At 48.4% G+C, this 17618-nt stretch overlaps 2 protein-coding genes across 3 annotated transcripts; one reads left to right on the top strand and one right to left on the bottom strand.

Annotated features, from left to right (window-relative positions):
- The first annotated feature begins 64 nt into the window (after window positions 1-64).
- AKIP1 (A-kinase interacting protein 1) lies at window positions 65-7740 on the top strand. Of its 2 annotated transcripts, XM_032595125.1 has the most exons (5): window positions 66-603; window positions 1067-1147; window positions 3322-3426; window positions 5008-5082; window positions 7294-7740. In XM_032595125.1, the coding sequence occupies exons 1-5, from the start codon at window positions 382-384 to the stop codon at window positions 7432-7434; spliced, it is 624 nt and encodes a 207-aa protein (XP_032451016.1). In that variant the 5' UTR covers window positions 66-381; the 3' UTR covers window positions 7435-7740. The 2 variants fall into 2 exon arrangements, with proteins under 2 accessions (XP_032451017.1, XP_032451016.1); XM_032595126.1 differs by lacking the exon at window positions 5008-5082 and having other exon boundaries at window positions 65-603.
- A 902-nt stretch (window positions 7741-8642) lies between these two features.
- Window positions 8643-16860, bottom strand: CD1H11orf16 (chromosome D1 C11orf16 homolog). Its single transcript, XM_032595074.1, is given in 7 exon segments — window positions 8643-8746; window positions 8843-8934; window positions 8936-9056; window positions 11900-12559; window positions 13156-13390; window positions 15256-15412; window positions 16682-16860. Coding segments are annotated over 7 exon segments (1536 nt in total). The 5' UTR covers window positions 16849-16860.
- Between the last annotated feature and the right edge of the window lie 758 nt (window positions 16861-17618).

The raw sequence follows: 17618 nt of genomic DNA on the forward strand, positions 1-17618 counted from the left end.
GCGCTCCCGGGCCGCAGCCAGGACGCAAAAGGCGTGGTCGGCGCAGGCCCCAGGCCCAGCCCCCCGCCAATGGCCTGCTGCGCCGGCGCCGGGTTCTCCAGGTCCAGCCTTCCCTCCCCAACACAGGGCTGTGCGCATGCGCCTGGAAAGGCGAGTGGGTCAGGGCCCCCTACCGAGGGGAGGGGGGAGACGGAAATGGAGGGAATCTGCTCGCACCAGCTGGCCCCCGGACGGGCACCGGCCCGAGGGCGCGTTGGGGGCGGAACTGGGGGCGGTGGTCGCCGGGGAAGTCGAGTCGGGGCTCCCACCCGCAGCGGGAGTAGGGTCGCGGCGGCCCTCTGACCAGCCCGTGTTTGTGTGTATGTACCCGCGCAGGGAGACATGGAGAACTGTTTGGCGGCCGCGGCGCTGAACGGGGTGGACCGACGTGCCCTGCAGCGCACGGCTAGGCTGGGTCAAGAAGTGCTGGAGCGGGCCAAGAGGAGGGCGGTGGACTGGCATTCGCGGGAGCTCCCCCAAAGCAGCGTGGGGGTCACTTCCCGGGAACTGCCTGACCGAGAAAGACGGCCAGCAGCCGGCCCCCAGCGCCTTCTCCCGGGAGAGGTGAGGGCTCCTGTGCTGGGGGACTAGCCCATTCATTCGCTCCTGGTGGCCTGCTGGCAACCTGGGCACGCCCAGCAGAAGCACCTGAGGGGTCCTGTTCTTGGCGGAAGCTGTAAAGTAACGGGACAATGAACGGAAAGCCCCCTGAAAACTCTTGACATTTGATAGATTCTTGTTGGGTAGTTTAGGGTACCGCTAGTGGTCGGCCCTGGTATGTTACTTTTTTATATATATATAAAAAAATCTTACATGTTACCACCTGATTTTACAGGAAAGCTAGAAACCTTTCCTTGTCCTGGATAAATTCCTATTAGATTGGAATTCTTTCTCAGTAAGGTCCTTCTTACTGACTTAAACTTGCAGAGGCCTTTTGAAAAGCAAGAAAGACTCCATTCTCCAAATGACTTCATTCTCCAGTAGGGAATACCACATCTCACCTGTGATTTGCCATTTATTTAAATAGAGAGAAGAAAGACAACCAACCCTCAGTGCTTCCTTCAGAACAATGGCAGAATTCATGGACTATACTTCAAGTCAGTGTGGGGTAAGTTGGTGTAAGCCAAAGCCATGCCCTTGATCCACCTGCAGATGGATCACAAAGTGGATCTTTGCAGAATTTAGGGAGAATCTGGAGACTGCCTGTTTGCCCTGCCCCGCCTTCAAGGGCAGGTTGTAAACAGGGATTTAAACCGGGTGATAAATCCAAATTAGAATTTATTCAACAGATATTGTTTGTCCAGTTCTGTAGGTATTATTGAGGATACAGACTATTGGGGGAAGTCAGACTATTTGCTGACTTCCAAAACAATCAAGTCCAGATATTAGGGATTTTTTTTTAACTTCGAACTGAACTAAAGTTAAACATCAGTAAGGTCACTCTAAACTGGAACTGAGCCTTTCTGGTTTTCGAAATGTATTGAAACAAAAACAGAAACAAATTCCCTACACTAGAATTTAACCTCTGTTTCAAGTCCCCGGTAATTTGTTTTTAAGTATGTCCCTATGAGTCCATATCACTTGTTGGCCATGAAGATGGTTATGTGGAACCCTCATAACCTGATGAGTGCCCTCATCAAAGGTGGTGTGGCTTACTAGCAGAGCAACCTCCCAGGAATCACACCCATGTTCCGCCACTTTCTGGCTATGATGCCCTGGGCCTGCTGGTCTCTCTCAGCCTACCTTCCCTGTCATAAAATGAAGATCTCTAAAGTGCTTTCCAGCCTCTAGAGTCTGTTTCTTTGGTTTCCACTGAGAGATGAACACCAGAAAATTGTCATGAACTGTCAGCATGAGGGACTTGAGGGATATTTTTGGTACCATTCACTGAAATGAGTGTACAAAGGTTTTAAAGACTCTCTTCTCAAAACCATACACTAAGTCATCTTTAAGTACTTTGAAGGAATGGTGAAGGCAGGCCAGCCTGCATTCAAGGAAATTACCTGCATGGAAGATACTCTGTTATCTAGAAGTTATGGCAGACTCTGTGGTCTCTTCCAGCCTTAACATGATGTGATTCTTAATGTGGTTATAAGGATGCTGGTCTACAAGGGAGAAGGAAGAGAATACCTTGTTTCAATTTCATCTATTAAGGTTTTTAAAAATCTCTTCTCTCTCTACATCTTTTGTAAAAGCCCTCTGACTCCAAGAACAGGATTCCTATCAATGAGATATGGCCCAGAGAATATTTTTATGTTATTCTGTTAGTTTTAGAAAAATCCATAACTTCAGCTTTTCTGTGAAGTGATCAACTTAAACATTTTGGTACATGGTTCAGTAAAAGGAATAACATTGATCTTTGGTTTGAGGTTTAGCAAATTGGTGTTCTTCATTTTGATTTTCAGTCCATACTTCAGATTTTCACTCTGAATCGAGTCTCAGAATCCCGTGGCTTTCTCGAGATAGAATTAAGATGTGTTCTGAGCTTGCCTTTACAATTTTGAAGGAGCCCCTAAAATACATCATTAGACCTATGTCCTGAAGTGCTATCCCCAGCTTCTCATTCTTTTGGTCTCATGCCTTAAACACTTTTTGTACACTGTGTTCAAAACAAGCAGGCTTGTGATGTCCTCATCATTAGTCATAATCAAGGGCAAGTTTAAGGTTAACTTCGAGGGGGAGGAAGGAAATAGACAAGAAAAAATGTAACTGCTTTCTGATCCTTTGGATTATTGTCCTTAAATTACAGACCTCTTCCCCCCCTCCCCCGCATGGACAGAACGATTGCCTAGCTGTTGAGTTTTTGTTACATTTCCTGTTGTATTTCTAAGTCTCAAGGAGATGCACCCCTCTTCCCTTGTGCTTGTCTGGGACTTAGACAATAAAAATGGAACAGCTCATCAGAATTTGTGATGAGAGGAGGTGGAAGGGCATATGTACTTGACATTGGGGCAAAGACGTTGTGACAATTATTTAACCTGGCAGAGAGCATCGTCCTGCCCAACTGTAGGTGGTCAGAATTCTTGCCCTACAAAGACAGCAGATGGCAGCAAAGTGATGCCAAATGCAGTTTCCTTCTCTGCAGCTACTTTACGTGGGCTCAGAGTTGTTCCTTAACTTCAGAGGCCTGTCAAGAGACTGGATGATTTACCTTTGCTCTGATGCCTCCCTCCATAACCACATTTCCCCCAAGTAGCAGGGAGGTTTTTGGGTTTGTTTTTTTTTTTTTTTAATTTGATCAGACTATTTGGTTACCCAATATCTTTCACATCACTTCTATAGAAATATTATTCATCTGTACTGGAGGATGGAGGGGCAGCCCACGTCTCTCGTTATCACAGAAGGAAGTCGGAACTGCATTTGTGCTGTGACGGGAGGAATGGTCAGGTATGTATCCTCAGCTGTCCGTGCCATGCTCTTAGTACGCACATACACACACCCACACACCCACCACCACCCCCGAAGTGATACCCTGTAATTAGGAGTTCCTGCTGGATTTGTATTTGGGGGATTACTTTGTGTCTCAGCATTACAGTGTTCAATGGAAATGTATCAACCCCCAACCTTGGAGACCTCGCAGCAATGAACACGAAATAGGATTTTGTCCAAAAGATAAGATTGATGCCACTGCAGCATCTTCAGTTGAGCCTGAAATCCTGAGTCCCAGGATCCTTGGACAGGCTTAAAGAGGAGAGCTTCAGATGTCCTCACCTACATCTACAGATACGAAAGAGGTTTTTAATAATCACATACTTCACCCTAAGTTAGTGATAATTATCATGTGTTTGGTAATTTTAAAAAAGGAAGTGTAAGGGGGGGGGTCTCTTGTAACAGAATTCTTTTCCTAAAATATTAGAACATAAACTACTAGTATTAGGAACAATTATAGGCCTCTTACTACCGTCTTACCTGTCTTTTACCACATGTTCTGGGGAAGCCAAAGATTCTACTTGTTGAACTGATGCCATAGGAGTCCATTGTTGTTTTTGAAGAGAGTAGGGTTTTGTTTTGTTTTGCTCTTTTTAAACTCTCCTAGTTGTACTTGAAGACAGCAAACTTAAGTTCAGAGTCTAATCCACAGATTGGATTCCTGACTTCTCTGGCCTGTGGGTTCAGGGAAAGGACAGAAGAATGGCCACAAGGATGTGAGTGAGGGCTGGATGCACGCTGGAAGCCCCTCCCGTTTCCCTGGCATGTGTGGAGCACCAACACGGCCCAAATCCTGGGTTCCCTTTTCTTGCCTGATCCTAAGGGGGTTACGTATGAGCAAGGGTCAGTCCTGCCCCTCCCATCCCTTCCTATAAAATGTAAGTTAGTGCTTCTAAGGGAGATCGACTTTATCAGTTCTGCCTTTCTCCTCTAGTACCCCCACTCCTGGGAGAAGCATAGAAGAGAATTTTATTTTCTGAGAGCCTGCTAAGTGTCAGTCACTCTTGCACTTAAAATCTCCAATCTAGTATCCCCATGTTGTAGACTAGGAAACGGACTTAGAGAAATTAATCCACCCCTTTTTGTAAAGCAGGAGATAGGATTCAAATTCAGGTCTGTCTCCAAAGCCCACATAAGTATAAAGAAGAATCATGGTAGGGGTGCCTGGGTGGCTCAGTCAGGTAAACGTGCAACTTTGGCTCAGGTCATGATTTCACAGTTCGTGGGTTCGACCCTCACGTCAGGCTCTGTGCTCAGAGTCTGGAGCCTGCTTCGGATTCTGTATGTCTGTCTCTCCGCCCCTTACCTCCTCGCACTCTGTCACTAAAATAAATGTTTTAAATAAATTAATTAATTAAATAACATGGTAAACATCTGACTACAAATACCTCACAGAGTTCACTAAAAGCCTTAATAACTTAGGTGACAACTTAGAAGAAACTGACAGAACAATTATTAAACCCTAATAAAGTAAGAGAAAGTTTCTTGTTATAATCCAGAAGTCTGGGCACTAATCAGTGTTTCAACTTATCTCTTCAGAGAAAAGACACCTCTCTTGGTCTTGGAGTCATCTCTCACGCATCAGAGTGTGCTCTAGAGGCCTCTCAGCAGCCTGTGAGTACAGATCTTCTGTGTTCTGGGCTTCACCACCAGTGCATTCCATGAACCAGTTGACCTGGTTAGAGTGTTCTTTGTACCAGATCCATAGTATTTGAAGTTGGGAGGTTTCACCCTTGAGGAAAGAGAGAATACAGCATTTTGATTCAATGTAAAATTATGTTTTCTTGGTATCCTTCCTTCACTTGAAGCTTAAGGGATACTCTTTGTGCTTGGGCTCATACTTGCGGTTGGAAAGAATGTGAAGTATTCACATCTCCATTCCTACGGCCCAGCTGGGCTGGCACTGGGTCCTGCTGGAATCCCACCATCTGTTCAAGCAGCAGGGGGGTGCTGACCCTCCTGCTTACAAAGTGAAAACCATTGCTGAAATTCTGAAACATATAAATTTGGTTAGATCGAGTTCCAAAACATTTGAAGGGATTTGTTCTCATTTTCCACAAATGTTTCCCTGTAAAAACGCAGTGATGAGTTTTTCATTTTTAGAATAAAGTACTCATTAGTTCATGAACCCAGGGAATTTTCTGGAAGTTGGAAGGGCTGGAATTCTGAGAAAAGGAACTCCAGCATGTTGCTGGAATAGTTTGCTTAATCTTTATTTGTCTACAGTGTGCTACTAGCCAGGATTCAGAATATGCTAGAGTTAGTGGCAATGAACAATATTCTGCTTCTAGCGCAGATAAGTTGTAAGGTTTAGATGCCTCCCATGCTTGCTGAATTTTGGTAATGCTAATCTGCCCGATATTCATGGTGTTGAAATCACAGATGCCAGTCTTACCCCTGTGTTTCCTTTTATGCAGACAAATGAAGTATCCTTGGCTTTCTGTGATTCCAATATAGCCGAATTTTCTGAAACCGACTTTTGTGTACTTAGTTGATGACCAATGCGTAGTTGTGGTAGAGTCCTATGCATTCGTGTCACTTAAATGATAATAAGGCCAATTTTGCAGTAACTGAGTGTGAAAGAACAGAGGTTAAAGCAGCTTTGGAAAAAGTTCACTTTATTTTTAATTTTTTTTAACTTTTATTTATTTGGAGAGAGACAGAGACAGCATGAGCAAGGGAGGGGCAGGGGAGGGTGAGAGAAAGAATCCCAAGCAGACTCCTCACTGTCAGTGCAGAGCCCGATGCGAGGTTCAAGCCCACACAACTGTGAGATCATGACCTGAGCCGAAACTGGGAGTAGGAAGTTCAACCGAATGAACCACCCAGGCGTCCGAGGAAAAGTTCACTTTAAATCTCTGCAAAGTAGAGGGCGGGGAGGCAGTTTCATAAAAGTATAAATATTACCATTTATTCCTCCTTGTGGAATTTGCTGGCCGGTGGTTTGGTTTGGGCCGCGGGTATGGTGGTAGAAAGGGCAGCTGCTCCCTGTGGCTACTGCCCCCCCCCCCCGCCCCGCCCCACCCCGCCCAGCACTGAGGAAGCATGCAGGACGTCCCAGCTGTAGGATGTGAGCTTTGGCTCTTTACTACAGGCTCTTCTCTTCTCCTGTGTGCGGTGTTGCCATCTGCCATCAGAACTGAGACCCCTCCCCTGGCCGCACATCTACCCACTTCCCAGCCATGTGTTGAATCTGTCCTTGGGAGATGGTCTGTGTTCGGCACAGCTCTAAACACAACTCTTTCCGTTGACTCCAGTTTCCCGTGCTTTGTACTATGGGACAACCAATCCTCCGGGGGAGGCTTTGGCCAGCCAGCCGCCTTGCTGCATGATGGAATGGGATCTACTCTAGTGTGCTCCATTTTCAGAGAAGAGAATAGTTCATCTTCCTCCTGAGTTAGCAAAGCACAGTTAAAAAGGGTCTCGTTATTCCATGGTGCCTTGTCATTACTGCTAATCTGTGCTAACAGGTGCCACTGTCTGTTTTTGATCCCCAACACGATGATTGGAGTGTCCCATTTATGACCCTTCATGTTCTTGTAACATTCTAGCGCTTACAAAGTGTTTTCACATACATGCTGTGAGGTAGGTATCACAGTTTTAGAAATAAGGGAACAGGCACAAGGGAACAGGCACAAGGCACAGACTTACCTAAATGACATTCCTGTTGTCTTCCCAGGCTGACTTGAAAGCAGGACCTCCATGTCCCACATCAGTGCTTTGTTCCACTGTACTTCTGGCACACAGGGGTCACCTTGCTGGAGGTGCCCTGATGGCACTGTGATAGAAAATCTCTAAACCGCTAATACATGCTTTTTCTTGCAGGCTGAAAACATCTCTAAGGACCTCTACATAGAAGTATATCCGGGGACCTATTCCGTCACTGTGGGTGCAAATGATTTAACCAAGACTCACGTGGTAGCAGTGGACTCAGGACAAAGTGTGGACTTGGTCTTCGCCGTATGATGTTGACCATCACGGCCATCGCATCACCTTTTCTTAAGTAGCAAGAAGAATAAAGTCACCATATGATTCTCTTAATATTTACACATTACTCCTGCTTTTACTGCTGACTGTAGAGGGTCAGTCTTCCTGGGAACTGGAGTTTGTCTCTTTCAGTGCCTATTTTAACTTAAAATTCTGGAAGTGCCCGCCCCCCCCCCCCCCCCTTGGCTGAAAATAATAATGTAATGATGCTATCTGAATTGTTTTTAACTGCTTACTTTCCAGGTAAAGGCTAATTATAATAAAGGGAGATGATTTGGAAATGAAGAGAATTCCTTTTTATTGGTATTAAGAGGTGAAACAGTGTCGCTCACGCATAGCTGGAGGCTTATGAAACGATGGCAGAGAGGCTGTGGACACATTTCCCCAAAGCAGGCCAATCACCCCCTGCAGCTTCTGTGGAGGAGGCATCCTCGAGCAATCTCCCCAGTCCCCTGTCAGGGAGCCCTGGCCGTGGCCACCAGACTCCTGTGCCCCTTGTGGCAGGTGCCTTCCTGCCGCTCATCTGCCGGGAAGTCTTAATGGGTGAAGATGCTGCTGCTTATTCGACTGTCACCTGAGGCCTGCACTCTGCCTCCGTCCATTGAAGAAGGACTTAACCACTTTGTAATGCCTCCTCAGGTATTTACCACCACTACTCTTCTAGCTTCCTATTAAAAAAAAAAATCCTGAGAGTCTTATGCTGACTATAATTATAAGGCTCAAAAGTCACAGATTTTATTTATTTATGTGCACTGGGGAGGGGCAGAGAGGGAGAGAGAGAATCCCAAGCAGACTCCGTGCTATCAGCACAGAGCCTGACACAGGGCCCGACCTAAGGCTCAATCCCACAAACCGTGAGATCATGATCTGAGCTGAAGTCAGGAGTTGGACACTTAACTGACTGAGCCACCCAGGCGCCCCAAAAGTCACTGGTTTTCAAAAGTCCTTGATGTGCCCTAAACTTCTTTAAGGTACCGTGTCAACAGTATTGCATCTGTCTGTTTGGTTGCCTGGTAATTCATCTCATTCTGAATGTAACAAGTCTTTCCTTAGGATGAATGCCAATATTTTATATGATGAAAACTAAGTTTTATGTAGAGCTATATTAGCATTCCTAGGGAGGAACAGACTCCCATGGACAGAGGCCTGATAAAGCAGACCCATGCCCATCACCCTAGGGTAAAGTGTCATTTCAGTGGGATCCTGGCCTCCCCAAGGAGACTGTGATCAGCCTTGTGGGTTCTGTAAGCCTTCTGAAACTGAATGCAAAATCGTGGGTCTGTGCGTTTTCCTGGGAAGAGAGCATGGGATTTTTCGTTCTCAAAAGGAGCATGAAGAACCACACAAGGAGTCCTTGAGAAGCCCCTTCCCGACCATCCTGCTTTACCTGGCTCCTCAGGGCGTTCGTTCTGAGGGCCATTCCTTTCCCTCCCGTGTGTCACTGTACCCTGGCTCCATTTTCTGTGTTCAGCTTCCTCTGCTCTGTGGCCACTTCATGCCGCTTGCTTCCAGAACCAGCTCCTTGGTTCTCCCCACCACTACAGTTCGTACCCTCTGTTGTTTGCCGCCCCTCTCTTTCCAGATGATGCCACGTCTTGTTCCTAAACCCCAAATTTAATTACTTATGTTGTGTGTGCCACCATGGGATGAGTCTTGATGACTGAAATAGAACCACATCACGGATCCCAGAATCTCTGAACTATCTGTAAGTGTCTGGCACTGCTGTTTATAAAGAGAAATAAAGTCTGGTAGTTATTTCTGGCCATTATGCTTTTTGGATAGGTTATATCTGATAGCCACATTTGGAACTGGGTGGAGAAGGTATTAGTCATGATTTTCAAGCCAGCCAGTAGGGGAAGCAAAGGTGGCCAACTGCCACCTGTCAAAGGAGCTTGTAAATCACACTGATCACAAAGAAAAGGTGGCAAGCTACTGGGAAAACAAGTTTTGAAAGGTTGAACGAGGCACAACAAAACATTGGGAGATGTGACTCCAAGGGGAATAGGACAGTAATCTAAAAAGGAAGGAATGCTGTACAGGAATCCGTCCCTGTCCTGGCTTTGAAAACCACAGACTGAATCCTGTTTAGGTTGTAAGCATGGGAGAAGAGCAACCTAACTGGGCAGCCAGCAACCTGACCTCTCCAGAATTGTTATGTGAGGATCAAACGGTAACTCAAAAATAACCAAGTGTGGAGGGCAGAGGGACCCACACGAGGGGATTCTTACAAGGCAGAGCCTAAGACTGACTGTCAAACATCGGTAGTTGATTGGTGCCATCAAGCACAATTAGAAGAAGCAAAGTAGCAGATTTCCTTAAAAACATACAAAATATGTAGGGGAGAAAAGGAAAGTACTGGCATTTGCCATTGTTCCCAACCCTGGTGCACACATGATTTGCACCTCTTTTTCACTAGTTAGTTATGGCACACAATGCCCCACCTGTGACAAGGGTCAGGGATGGCCCCTTTCTCCACACCCCGACTCGAGTATATTCCCCATAGCTTTGGGCACAGGGTTGTGAGCTGGGAGAGGGCAGGTCCTGTGATCCTCATGTGTGAGCTCTAAGAATTAACCTTTGCCTGGAGCGTAACAAGTGATCTAATACCTAAGGGCAAACCAGGCTGAGTACCTGCAGGTACCATATTTATCTTCTTTATAGTCAATTAGAAATTGCTTTGGGAGGGAACAAAACACTTCAGAGTGGAGCAGTTTAAATGTGGTGAGGGGCAGAGAGACTGAATGTGGGTGGCTGGGCACTGGAGGGAGAGAAGAGCTTTAGGGGAAGTTTGTACTTAGCCAGGTCTGGAACCAGTCTAGGTGGAATGTTGTGCTGAGCAGAGCTACAGCAGTGGGAAGGCAGACTGGTGCCTGGGGCATGTCTGACCTCCATGTCCCCTCTGGTTACCCCTCTAGCGTTCCTCCCTGAAACTGAACCCCGTGCTGCTCAGTTGCTCCCTACAGACTCCTCTCTGTCGGATAGGTACAGCTTTTCTCTCTCCAGTCTGCTGAAGCAGGAGGCAGTGGAAGCTACGGAGAATTTAGCATGAAAACTCTAGGTTTGGGCACCATTTTCTTTATAATATCACTTATAGAGAGGGTATATCTGGTAGAAACAGTTGTTTCCAAGTAGCTTCTGCCAGTACCTCTCACAGCCTCTCACTGTAAGATCAGGGATCTATTTTACAGGAGCCCAAGAACCTGCCCCCCCCCCCTTTATATTATCAATACAGAGTTTCCTCTCAGGGGAGGAGGAGCTCAGCTGCACACAGCTGGATTCTTGTTTCTCTAGTTACCCCCCTCTCAGAGGTGGGGGAAAGATCCCCATCTTGAAAACCAAAGAAGGTCTAGAGCCCTCAGTTTAAGTCCAACAGCAGCCAACCCCTGTCCATTCCCAACCACCCCAAAGCCCAGGGGCCCAGGAGTCACCAAGAAAGTTTCTCAGTGTAGAAATAATTTAACTTTCTGGAACTGAAGACCAATAAAGTTTTTACCCCTGGGGCAAGATTGAAATCCTCAGGGGCTCAGAGGTCCTTCTGGCTGAGCCTCAGCTCTCCTGGAAATAGGGCAGTGGCCTTAAACAGGGACACACAGTGGGTCCCAATGTGGGTGGTGCCTCAAGATCCTCAAGCCCTTAGGAGTGGTATTCTTTAACCACATAGCCTCCTGCCTCAGATTGAATGTTCATTTAGTTCACTGGATGTTAGCCCCAAGATCTGGTCTAGGGCTGGGCTCATCCCATCCACCTCTGCCAGCTGACTTAGGTTTCTGCTCTTGCTGGGGCTTACTGGGAATTAAATTTGACAGAGGTGAAGCATGTCAGCGATAGACTGCTTCTAAACCTATGAGGGGAGCATGTCTCACACTTCATAGCTCAAGGTGAAGGTGAGGATGGCTGTGGATTGCCAACAACAATCCCTTTGTAAGCCATTGGGATTACAATCCCTTGTAAGGAGTGAGCAGCATGACGCAGGGCCTGCTTCTCCCCACTCTGATTTACTAAGGGGACCATCCGGGAGTAAGGCCTGACGACCAATATTTAAAGACCAGTTTCTGTGCTTCTCGGGACACTGAAGACTAATTGACACCTGGGGGCATTTTGACTCTTCATCTAGAGAAAACTCAAGGGCTCCAAGAAAAAAAAGTAGGGGTATGGGGCAGGCCAAAGCAGACAATGGCAGTGCCCTGTCAGCACAGACAAGTGAAGAAGGAAAATACAGTTGTTAAATAGGGATGCAAACCTTCACACAAAGATCAACCCATCTTTTCTTAGTGGGTTTTATTGTTCAGATGGAAACCCACTATTTCCCTCTTGTCCCAGCTTCCCCTTCAACATGGCCACACACCTAAGTGTTACTTCCAATCCCAGTACAGTGGACACATGCATGAGATTCCTAAGAGATACATGGGAGGGAAGGGAGCAGGGATCTCAGGAGGTGTTGTACCTGGCTTCCCAGGACAGGGCTCAGGCCCGTTTCTCCTCCAATACCTCCACTCGGGCTGGCAGAGGGCACCCTGCCTCCTCAGAGACTTCTCAAGAAGAATAGGGTCTGTGTTGACTGTGCTGTCCACCGCCAGCCTCTGCGGGAGGCGCATCTCCAGACCGTTCTCCAAATCCTCTTCCTCAGAAGAAGAGGAGGAAGAAGAGGAAGAAACACCCATGGGAGCTTGCACTGCTACTGCTTCCTCTTCTGCAGGACCCTCCAGAGGCAAAAGTTGTGCTGTGGGCTTTAGTTCCACCTCTGGATGTTCTGTGGCTGTGGCCCCTGAGGCCCTGGCTAGAGGCCACCAGGTGGGTCCTGCCCAGGGACAGTAGCAGAGGCAGGTCTGGTACGGCAGCTGGCAGCAGGCCTGGGGGAGACAGGGCGGGCACAGGAACAGAGAGCCTGGAGAAAGCCCGCTGATGACACATCCAGCGACCGGTCCCAGCGGAGAGCAGCAAGGGGCCCAGAGGAGGGGCCCGGGGTGCTCCCTGGTTAAAGGCTTGTGCAGCCTCTCCACAGCCTTCTTCCACACAGCTGGGGGCACCCACCTGACCTGGCCCAGAGGCACAGTAGCTGTCTTGCCATTCCAGAAGTGAACAGTAATTCCTCCTCCTTTTGATGCTACATAACAGAGCAACATTTTGTCAGTTACCTCTTCTATGTCATGGCCTCAAAGCAAACCTCAGGGCAGCCTCTGCTCTGCCGGCCTCCCCTCCCTGGAGAGCCTTCCCCGGAACATTCCCTCACCCACCCCCTATCTACCTACTGCCACTTCCCATTGCACTTGCAGGCACCTCCCTGTCTCAGTTTTCAGGTCAAAGTCAAAATGCATCCCCAGAGGGGAAAGAGGAGAGGCCTCCCCTTCTCACTGTCTAAACTGCAATGATGCTAGCTGGTGCACCCTGCAGAGGGGACTGTCTCCTTGATGACTTGATGGGGGACCCGTCACGAGTATGGCCCCATCGCACCATAGGTTAGCTAACCTATTTAGACATAATAGTTTTAGGCTATTTTTCCCTGATGAAAAGCATTTTATAATCCAAAAGTTATGATCTTTTTTATCTGTTGCCACATCCACAATTAAGCTGCAGGTGAGGGGGTGAGGATTTTTTTTTTAACACCTCTAAGACCCTACACTCCCCTCTAAGACACTTTTGGCTCTCTCCTACCAGCCTGGCTCCCTCCGGGGACTGATAGGTCAGAGCAGCTCCCCTTACCTCTCAGGGGGTCTCTCGCCTCCAAGCCCAAGAGAACCGTGCCAGGGCCATACCGCTGCTGGTCTGGATCCCAGGCTGCAAGCACCTTGTCCCCTGGCCGTGGTGAGTGTTCTACGCACGGCAAGAACTGAATGACATCTTCTTCTAAGACCACACTCTGCCGCTGGGCTGGCAGCTTTGGGTCTGTGGCAGTGGGAACCTCAAATTCCACAAGCAGGGCCCCCTGTCTCTCCAACTGTGGAAAAGAAAACACTCAGCGTAAGATGTGGCACTGGGAAGTAGAACAGGGAAGCACTGCACTTCCCTACAATGCCCCAGAACCAGGCCCAGGGGCTGGCTTACAGTTCCCAGAACCAGGCCCAGGGGCTGGCTTACAGTTCCCAGAACCAGGCCCAGGGGCTGGCTTACTCACAGTGAGGGCCAGGGGACAGAGACAGGGACAGGCCGGCTGTGGTGTGGACCTTCTTCCCTCGACCTCTTTTCACCATGGGCAACTTTTATCACTTCCTGCCATTCCTTTCCCTTCCTCTTTTCCTGTCTGTCTTTGCTCCCCTATATATTTGGCCTGCAATTCCCAGGGATAACCTGCGTCCTCTGGATCTTTCCCCAGTGTACTCCCCGTCCTCCTGGCATTCCCCAAAAATGTTGTCCCTGCATCCAAGACCAACCAGGGGCCGCATATGCATCCACAGGCCCACATCCACATGGGCAAGGAGCAGCTGTGGCCTAACATGAGGGCAGCCCTCAGCACTGCCATTACATCAGTGAGGATAGGTTTGGCTCAGCAAGTGGACATCATAAAAGAGAGGGCAGGGAAGTACTCAAGCTACTGAAAGTACATGCTGTTTTGAGAACTCGGTATGATTTTAAAGAGAAATAAATTCTGGTTACAAATTAATCACAAAAAAATTAATCATGAGACAACCTATTACTTGAACAAAACTGTGCTAATATTTCATTGAAATTCACATTTAGTTACTGGAAAAATGACAAAATGACTTCTGAACGGAAATTCACACTAGTCTTCCCTCCATGAATCCACATGCACGAAGTCTGAAAAGAAGTGTTGAAAAGAAGAGAAAAAAATCCCAAAGAAGTAAACAGCCACTGAAGTACAGGGTAGGCCTGACTCCCAGCATGTGGGGGACGACACTTCCGTGTGTACAGGTACAGAGGCACATGTGTGGGCAGAGGGGTTTGCTTCTTTCCTTTAGGCTGGTGCACATAATTCAACACATTGAATTTTCCTGAACAAAGCACTTTTTACTGCAAACTTTCTTCACTGTCACAGGTTCAATTGTATCCTCGAATTCATCTGTTAGAGTCCAAGCCCCTCCAAATATGACTTTATTTGGGAATAGGATCATAATTAGTGAAGACAAGGTCATGGTAGGCTGAGGGGGGTGGCTGCCTAATCCAATGACTGATCTTCTTTTTTTAAGTTATTTGTGAGAGAAAGCACAAGCAGGGGAGGGCCAGAGAGAGAAATCTAAGCAAGCTCCATACTGTCAGCACAGAGCCCAATGGGGGGTGGGGGCGGGGGCGGGGGCGGGGGAGGCTTCAAGTCACAAACTGTGAGATCATGACCTGAGCCAAAATCAAGAGTCAGACGCTTAACCAAATTAGCCACCCAGGTGACCCCCAATGACTGATGCTCTTCTATAAAGGGGAAATGTGAACACGGACATGCACAGAGGGAAGATACCAATTGAAGGTGGGGCCAAGATTGGGGTGCCACTTCTTCAAGCCAAGGAACAGCAGAGATTGGCAGCAAGCCACCAGAAGTCAATCAGAACAGGCATGTGGAACATATTCTCCCTCATAGCCTTCAGAAGAACCAATTCTGCCAACATCTGGGTTTTACTCTCCAGAACTGAGAGATAATACATTTCTATTATTTAAGCCACCCTGTTTGTGCTACTCTGTTACACAGCCCTAGAAGACTGATACACTCACTGACATTACATTTCCCTTCTGGAACGTGGCCACGAAAGACATGTGCTTATCCACGAAACTGAACTGCTGGACACACACAGCTGAGGCATAGCAGGTGTGACAGGGCCACCCAGAGGAGGGTGCTGGGACGTGCGAGGAACTTGCCTCTGGAGCAGCCTTTATCTGAGCCCAGTAATAAAAGCCATCTGGTGCCCTTCTTGCGAGGATCCATGTGTCAGCAGCATCTCCAACTCTTCCCGACCAGCCAGGCCCCTGCCATGCGGAGTCAGCAATGTGGAGACACGGGTGGTAAGATGCATATCTGCAAAAAAACACAAATGGAATTAGGGAATGGAGACGATCAAGCCCTGAAAACATCGAGAAACACGTTTCACAGATCTGAGCAGCACCGTGGCATGTGTATGACATGTAAGGCTATATGGAACAGAAATCCATGTGAAAGGTGGCTGGCAATCTGTGGCTTCCAGTATGCTACGATACACTGCTGGAAGGGGCAGAAGGAGAGGACAGTGAAAGGGAATATCGTTTGGGGATTGAGAATTGCTTCAAGGTCATCAAAATGTGATTCGCCTTGATATATTCAAGTGAATTAACACTGGTTCTGAGACTGAACAGGAGACCAGGAAAGGGCCCTGGGGAGGTAAATCCTAAGGTGGCGCGTGGGAATCCAGGATGGATTCATATGCGTGTTTCGATGCTAGTGCCAAAGGAGTAAAACTGGAAGGATGCTTGTGGGCTCAGAAGGGAGGAGGAAGTATTTGAGCAAGGGAAGCACGGCGGAGCTGACTAGGGGCCTGAGAGACAGAAATAAAGGAGAAGCCACTCCTGAAAAGTTTTGTGGACAGGGCCAAACCAGGGGTGTGGGGGTGTGGGATGGTTGAGTCAGGGCATGGGTTTTCTGAAGCAGCCGGTTACTTTGTGGGAAAGCCTGGATACAGGGATGCTTAACTCTGGCTTTGAACGAGAAGGTCCACATAGATGAATCCAGAAAGCCGGGCTATTAAGGGTTCAAGCTGGCATGTCCCTAACCTGGGCAGAACAGAATTGAGTGTCACGGACACAAGTGAGTCCCTGGAACTGACACCACTTGTGTGTGCTTGAGGGCTGAGCTCCCTTTCCCTCTTCTGCAATCACACTTTAGACAGCCCACGGAGGAAATTAGGAAAGGCCAGGATAACCGAGGGATACTGAGGGGACCTGTGGAGGCACCTGGAGACCTCACCTTAGCTGTTGGTTGCAGAAACCCTCATTTCTCACACGGTGCCGGGGCAAGTCTCTTGGGTAATGGTAAAATGAGCTAGAAACTCTTTAACTGGTGAATGCCTGACTGCCTTCTCTCCCACGTCTAACCTTGACACCTGCCACCCTCTACTAAGTGCTACAAGGAGTACAGTTTACACACTAGTGACATAATACCCCAAGCAACTCCTAGCCCACACAGTGAAGAAACCCTTTCAGCCTTCCCAGGAAGCAAATTGTCTCCCTCGTGATATGCCATCGAGAGCCAACACCAGAGGGGAACAAAGGGGGGGGGGAAGTCCCCTTCCGCCAGAGGTGCAGAGACTAGTACCTGGTAAGGGGGATGTGCCGGCTGAGCCAGGGTGCCTGGATGGCAAAGGGGCAGGTGAAGGAGAAGTCCCAGCAGGGAGCAGCACCAGCCCAGGAGGCGGACTTCAGGGTTGAGGCCACACTGCAGTATTTGGGCAAAGGAATCCTGGGCCCTGCAGAGGATTCCATGGCCTTCAGGGAAACCACCTGAGAACAAGCACACCATTACCTGAGTTGCAGCAGAGGGCTGCTGGCTGGAGCAGGGCTCAGTTCTGCCATTAGCAGCCTCCAACTGCTCCCACAGACTGTCCTCTGAATCACCTGCCTTGAGAACCTTGGCTCAGAAGGTACAGGAGGGGTTGAAAGGGCAAGAGTTGTGACTTCAGAGAGACCGAGCTTTAAATCCTTCACAGCCTGCAGGCTGCGTGCTCACTCCACCACTGTGCTTCAGCTATGGCACAGGAGAGAATATATGGGATGCACCTGGCGTATAAGCAGCTCAATGTGTGCTAGTTTTTTCCTTCTCCCCAGGTGTAGGGACTCCCGGAGGTAAAACAGCACAAATATGACTGGCCTAACCCTCATGACAAACTGACCCCTAACCTAAGCCACAGACTCCCTTCCTAACCTAGTGGCCCACAGGACTAACACTAGCCCCAGGTAGAGCTGAGATCCCAGGGTTGTGTCCTCCACAGACCTGTTTAGAGGTGACAGCTGCCACCCCGCTCCCAACATCACACTCCATTGCCCCAGCCCACCAGAGCTATGTTAGGGTCTGCCCCTGCCCAAGCCCACAGGGCTGACCCCAAGGGGACTTACTCACAGCCCCAAACTCCTCCACCTCAGCCTCAGCCCGTCTGACAGTTGGAGCTCAGAGCCTCAGCCCAACTGACTCCTGGTTGCCAAGCAGGTTGCCATGGATCCAAGACAGCAGGAACACTGTGGACTGAGTGTACTGA

This window comes from Lynx canadensis, chromosome D1 (genome assembly GCF_007474595.2).
Source record: "Lynx canadensis isolate LIC74 chromosome D1, mLynCan4.pri.v2, whole genome shotgun sequence".
NCBI lineage: Eukaryota > Metazoa > Chordata > Mammalia > Carnivora > Felidae > Lynx > Lynx canadensis.